This window comes from Anomaloglossus baeobatrachus, chromosome 5 (assembly GCF_048569485.1).
Source record: "Anomaloglossus baeobatrachus isolate aAnoBae1 chromosome 5, aAnoBae1.hap1, whole genome shotgun sequence".
NCBI lineage: Eukaryota > Metazoa > Chordata > Amphibia > Anura > Aromobatidae > Anomaloglossus > Anomaloglossus baeobatrachus.
The window spans coordinates 196,096,674-196,102,736 of NC_134357.1; the positions used below are offsets into that span (position 1 = coordinate 196,096,674).

A 6,063-nucleotide genomic window follows, 5' to 3' on the forward strand; every position below is an offset into this window, starting at 1 on the left:
TCTATTCTGTATGGGCACCTTAGTTCTCTAAAGTTCTTTAATTGTTCATTATGCAAAGAATAACTAAGTTCCTGAAACCGGAATGGCTTTTCAAGTTGTTTATATTGTAGAAGGCTTCCAAGCGTGTGAGGTTATGATATATTGAGGACAACATGTGAGAATATAATGAACTACAAGTAATTACTGGTTCCTTTAAATAGCAGGCAAAAGTGGGCTAGCTGAGGTTTTCCATAACAGTTTATTAGTGGCAAGAGGAACATTAGTTTAAAGATTTCGACGCAGCTCCTGAAAATTGAATTTATTAGTGACACATTTTTATACCTTAACAACTTCATCGCATTTACACACACAAAAAAAGCAAAATTTACACTAAACAGAAACAAAATCTTTGCTTATCTTGTCTCCAGTGAACGTCGGTACAGGTGTGGGTGGGGGAATGTGAGCGAAAGTAGATAAAAACTGTATTAAAAAATAATAATCCTAAACATTATATATGAAATGTGTTCATCTGATCAAAGATAAGCTTTTAACACACTATCATTGAAAGGTTGCTTTGAGGCACAATTGGCTGTTCCAGAATGAAATATGTCCCACTATGTGTCACATAGCGACTAAATGGCTTTTTAAATGGAGCTGAAATTATTTTCATGTGTACACATCTCAGGGTTTTAATACAACCCACTGTTAAAACGATGCATCCAGATCCGTCTCTTTAAAACCTCATTCATAATTCAGAGCCTGTGATGTGTTCTAAGAGATCTGGGAGCTTTAAAAGAACAAGAATTAAACTGAAATATTCCAGTTTTATTAGAGAGACAGTTAACCCCTTTTCTGCTAAACTGGCTAAGCTTACAAATAAATCTCATTTCTACCAAAAACTACCATTATTGAGCATTTATGAGCTGACCGGCATTATTGCCTAAGCATAAACTAGTCAGCAGCACATTGGGGCAGGCTATGGACAAAGGGTGGCGTACAATGGATTCTATGGCCTGTACAAAGGATAGATCAACATGAATCACAAATGAGAGACTTTTAATGAATTAGTGTGAACTAGATGTTTACCTGCTGGTTTTCCATCACTGCCGTCCTATCTTTCTCTCAGTTCTGTTTTTATTTTAGCCATGTTCTCATCTCTATTTTTAAGATTGTTCAATTATTTGGCTTCCAGCACTAACTATGCCTATTTCCTTTTCTCCCATTTTGTCTTTCCTGAATACCCACCCTTTCATTCTGCTTCTTGCCTACACTCCTCCTTACTGCTACTAACCCTCGATGCTTCTATTTCTACTTTGGCCAAATTGCTATTTTTATTTTTATTAATGACTTCTGTTTGCATCGTCGTCTATCTACACCAAATGTTACCCTTGCAAATTCTCATCATCAACATATATCATTTTCATTCTGGCAAATGAAAATGATTTCTGTTCCATTTACTTTCATTCTCTCACAATATCTATTCTCTCCTTGCTTCTGCTGCCCTTCTTCCCCTGCTTTCCCTTTTATGTATTCCTTAAATCTTACTCCGCAACAGAAAAGAAATGGTATACAGATGAAATGGAAAACGCTTACCCCAGAAACATTCAGATAAAGCCAATGAGCACACATATGGCTAATCAGATTAATCAATACAAATCGACGAGCAGCTTGATACCGCCAATCCGAGAGGTTGAAGATGAATGTTGACTCAAAAATAAACTTCTAAAGCAAATAAAATCAAAGACCTATTCACGGAACTTGAAGATATATTTCGGCTTGTAAATCAACACCTGACTTGCAAGCATTCCAGAGATTGGAGAAGTGATGGCGCTCAAAAGGCCTGTATGGAGCACACATACAGAGACTGAAAGAAGCAAATGTAAAATATTTCATTTATAAATGAACTGCACCTATATAGTCATGTATAGCCTCTAGTGTTTTAAATTATTTTTATTCATTAGAAAGAAAATATATATATATAAATATATATTTTTTGTCAAGTCTTTGCCCAAAAATTCAGGATAAAAAAAACAGCCATTTGTGTGGGAAAGTTATTGTGTCAAACTATTACTTTCACGAAGGACAGTTAATACTTTTCCTGCCAGAAGACCAAGCAAGCCTCCCCTGAAGATCTCGCCGCACTCAATGCCCTGCACGGTCTTCTTGCCGTTGAAAGATAAGATAGTCATTGTCTTGAATTCTGTCTCATGCTTCTGCCACAAAGTATTGTAAAAGATCTGGATACTCTTTATTGAAATTGCTTATTTTATCTTGCTTTGTTTTCTTTTCCTTATTGTATCCATTATTTTTAAGGAAGGTCACAAACTGCTTCTTCATATAAAGTCTTGGTGTAATACCAACCTAAAGGGCACAGCAACGACTAGAGTTTTCATGAATTTTGATTTGTTGGCCAGTTTCTATTATGTCATCCACAGGCAAGGATTTTCATGTCATAATACATTTATTAACCACTACTTTATAGCTCCAACATATTAAGCATCCATCACTCACATTAGTCCCTGTCTTCAGTGTGGCCGCACAATCTAATTTACCTATATTAGAGATACAAACATTGTGACAATTTCAAGCTGCCATTAGATTTTTGGAATAGAGGAGGTATTATTGGGAATCCAACACTGGAACATATTGTGTTTGGTCAGAATCAAACCCAGTACCAGAGTGCTAGCTACTGAGGGTTGTATTTTCTTCTTAATTTTTACCTGGTTATTTATGCAATTAGAATATTCTTCTTAAGGATGGAGTAAGGCTGTGTCCGCACTTTGCATTTCCACCTGCGTTTCCGCAGCGTTTTGAGCAGCAGCGTTTTTATGCCAAAATGCATGCGTTTTGATTTACCATAATAGTCTATGGAAAAGGATGATTTCCCGTCCGCACTTTGCGTTTTAAAACGCTGCGTTTAATTTCCATATTTTGTGGCAAAAACCATGCGTTCAAAGAAGCAGCATGTCAATTGTTTTTGCCATTTCTGCAGCGTTTTGATAACATTGAAGTCAATGAGAAATGTGAAAACGCTAGCAAAATCAAAATTCCAGCGTTTTACCTGCTTTTTAGGTGCAGAAAACATGCGTTTTGGACTAAATAAACGCATGCTTTTTGGACATCAAAATAAAGATTTGATATGTCCCTTTACACAAACACATAGTCCGACAATTAAATTAATGAAAAATATTAATTTATTGCTATTTTACCGCTAAATAGTAAATAACCGCTATAATTATATGAAATATAACTATTTTCTTTATATTTTCATAAATTATATTTGTGGCCCTTTTTTTCCTCTTTTTTCATTTTGTTTTGACTGTTTAAACTTTATTTAGCAATGTCTTTATGTTCAAAACGCATCTGTCAAAACGCTATTGAAAAGTATGTAAAAAGCGCTAAAAACGCATCTAAAACGCAGTAAATACGCATGCGTTTTTAGCGCCATTTTGTGATCAACAGCAACTTTGGCCACAATCAATTACTGCGAGAGGGTGCATTTGGAACTGCAAGTAGGATGACGCAAAGTGCGGACACAGCCTTAGAGTATCGAGGGCCCCGGGTAGTTTAGCAGTGAACCTCCCCCAGCCACCAATGTACCATGTAACATATCACATAATCCCCTTTCATAGATCATGTGACAGCCCTCATATAACCTCTATATGTACAAGATGAGCCCTCATATAGCCCCCTATGAGCCCTCACATAGCTTTCTATATATAGTTTGAGCCCTCATGTAGTCTCCCCAATATACAGTATGAGCCCTCACATAGCTCCCTATATATAGAATGAACCCTCACATAGCTTCCTATATATAGAATGAGTAATCACATAGTCTCCCCTATATACAGTATGAGCCCTCACATAGCTCCCTATATATAGAATGAACCCTCACATAGCTTCCTATATATAGAATGAGTAATCACATAGTCTCCCCTATATACAGTATGAGCCCTCACATAGCTCCCTATATGTAGAATGAACCCTCACATAGCTTCCTATATATAGAATGAGTAATCACATAGTCTCCCCTATATACAGTATGAGCCCTCACATAGCTCCCTATATATAGAATGAACCCTCACATAGCTTCCTATATATAGAATGAGTAATCACATAGTCTCCCCTATATACAGTATGAGCCCTCACATAGCTCCCTATATAAAGAATGAACCCTCACATAGCTTCCTATATATAGAATGAGTAATCACATAGTCTCCCCAATATACAGTATGAGCCCTCACATAGCTCCCTATATAAAGAATGAACCCTCACATAGATTCCTATATATAGAATGAGTAATCACATAGGCTCCCCTATATACAGTATGAGCCCTCACATAGCTCCCTATATATAGAATGAGCCCTCACAAAGTTCCTAAAAATTGAATGAGCCCTCACATAGCCTCCACTTTACACAGTAAGAGACCTCACATAGTTTCCTATATAACGAATGAGCCCTCACATAGACCATTTATAGCCAGTGTGAGCCCTCACATAGCCCCCTATATATAATTCGAGCTCTCACATAGCTCCCTACATAAAGTTTGAGCCCCCAAATAGTGGACATATATATAGAATGAGCCCTCACGTGGCTTTTATATAGTGGCACAAACCCAAGACACATAGATATAAAAAACCCTCACTCTGATCCTCGGGGCACCACGTCTTCTTGCTGGCATGATGGCATCATCACTCCAGGATGTCACAGAACAGGCAAAAAGAGCTCCTCTGGATCTGTGCTGCCATTCTGTATTGTTAGCACTGGTGCACCAGAAAGCTCCTTCCCGGAGAAATATTATTATGAGGTCAATCAGGCCTTGTGCTCCCCCAGAGGCTCAGGCTCTGAGCGCTAGCCCACATTGCACTCATTATAATCCTTCTATGATTCTTCTACAGCCTATAGGTAAAAATTATTAAAAAAAAACCCAAACAATTATATAATTATTTAATGGCAGTTTTTAATTAAGAATCTCCTACTTCATAGTAGCTATTATAATTTATTCCATAGTCCATCATATGTTTGACATGTGGAGGTTTGAATTTAAGGACCCCCACTAGCAGCAGAAGTGCATTGGCAAGAACTGAACCTTTGTTGTTTTGCTATGATTGGCTGTACCACAGGACCACTCGAGATCATAACCTCACTATTTCATGTATATGAAACCTAGGCTAACCTGCTGAGTTATCAACCATATTCCTTTAGGGCTTGTGCACACGTTGCAGATTTTTTTCTGCACAGATTTGTTGCAATTTCCCGATGTCAGCAAAGTGAATGAGAATCCTGAAGCCTCATGCACACTATTTATTTTCTCTTTGCAGATTTGGTGCAGATTTAGGCTATGTGCGCACAGTGCGTTTTTCGCGGCGTTTTTCGGGTGCGTTTTTGGCCTTAAAACTGCCGGACTTTGCTTCCCCAGCAAAGTCTATTATGAGTTTTCATTTTTGCTGTCCGCACACATCTGTTTTTTTTACCTGCGTTTTTGAATTAAAAAAAAAAAAATGGACATGTCACTTCTTTCCTGCGTTTTTCTGCGTTTTCCGCCCATGCAATGCATTTGAAAAATGCAGCAAAACGCAGAGATCAAAAACGCAGCAAAACGCAGCCAAAAACGCACCAAATCGCGGCAAAAACGCATGCATTTTTTATGCGTTTTTTCGACGCAGGTGCGTTTTTGTGCGTTTTTAGCGGCCAAAAACGCACAAAAACGCAGCGTTAAAAAGACGCAGTGTGCGAACCTAGCCTTACATCTGCAGCATGTCATTTCTTTCAGTGTTTTTGCTGCAGATTTCACTCATACTAATGAGTGAGAAAAAAGTTTGCACCAAAAACGCATGTAAAAACATCAAAAACACATGAAAAACGAACCGAAAATGCAGCACTAATGCACATTTTTGCCACTGGGTTTTTTCTGCCAAGAGATGCAGAAATGGTGCAGAAATGTCTGCACCAAATACTGAACATGTGCACATAACCCTACAGGTGTTTAAGCAATTAGAGGTCTGACCCGTCAAATGACATTCACATATGTAACATGTTCTTGTTGACTGATTACAGATTGGTATTTTATTGTTAATTTTAAAA

General features: G+C 37.8%; 1 protein-coding gene across 11 annotated transcripts in view; it reads left to right on the forward strand.

Annotated features, from left to right (window-relative positions):
• KCNMA1 (potassium calcium-activated channel subfamily M alpha 1) overlaps positions 1-2,249 on the forward strand; it is a 1,029,133-nt gene extending 1,026,884 nt beyond the window's left edge. For 10 of the 11 annotated variants that reach the window (XM_075349081.1, XM_075349079.1, XM_075349082.1 and 7 more), the window contains one exon: positions 1,535-2,249. In XM_075349081.1, coding sequence (XP_075205196.1) covers positions 1,535-1,686 — 152 coding nt within the window. In that variant the 3' untranslated portion in view covers positions 1,687-2,249. The remainder of the gene's footprint in view (positions 1-1,534) is intronic. The other variant, XM_075349085.1, reaches the window with a different exon arrangement.
• The last annotated feature ends 3,814 nt before the right edge of the window (positions 2,250-6,063 follow it).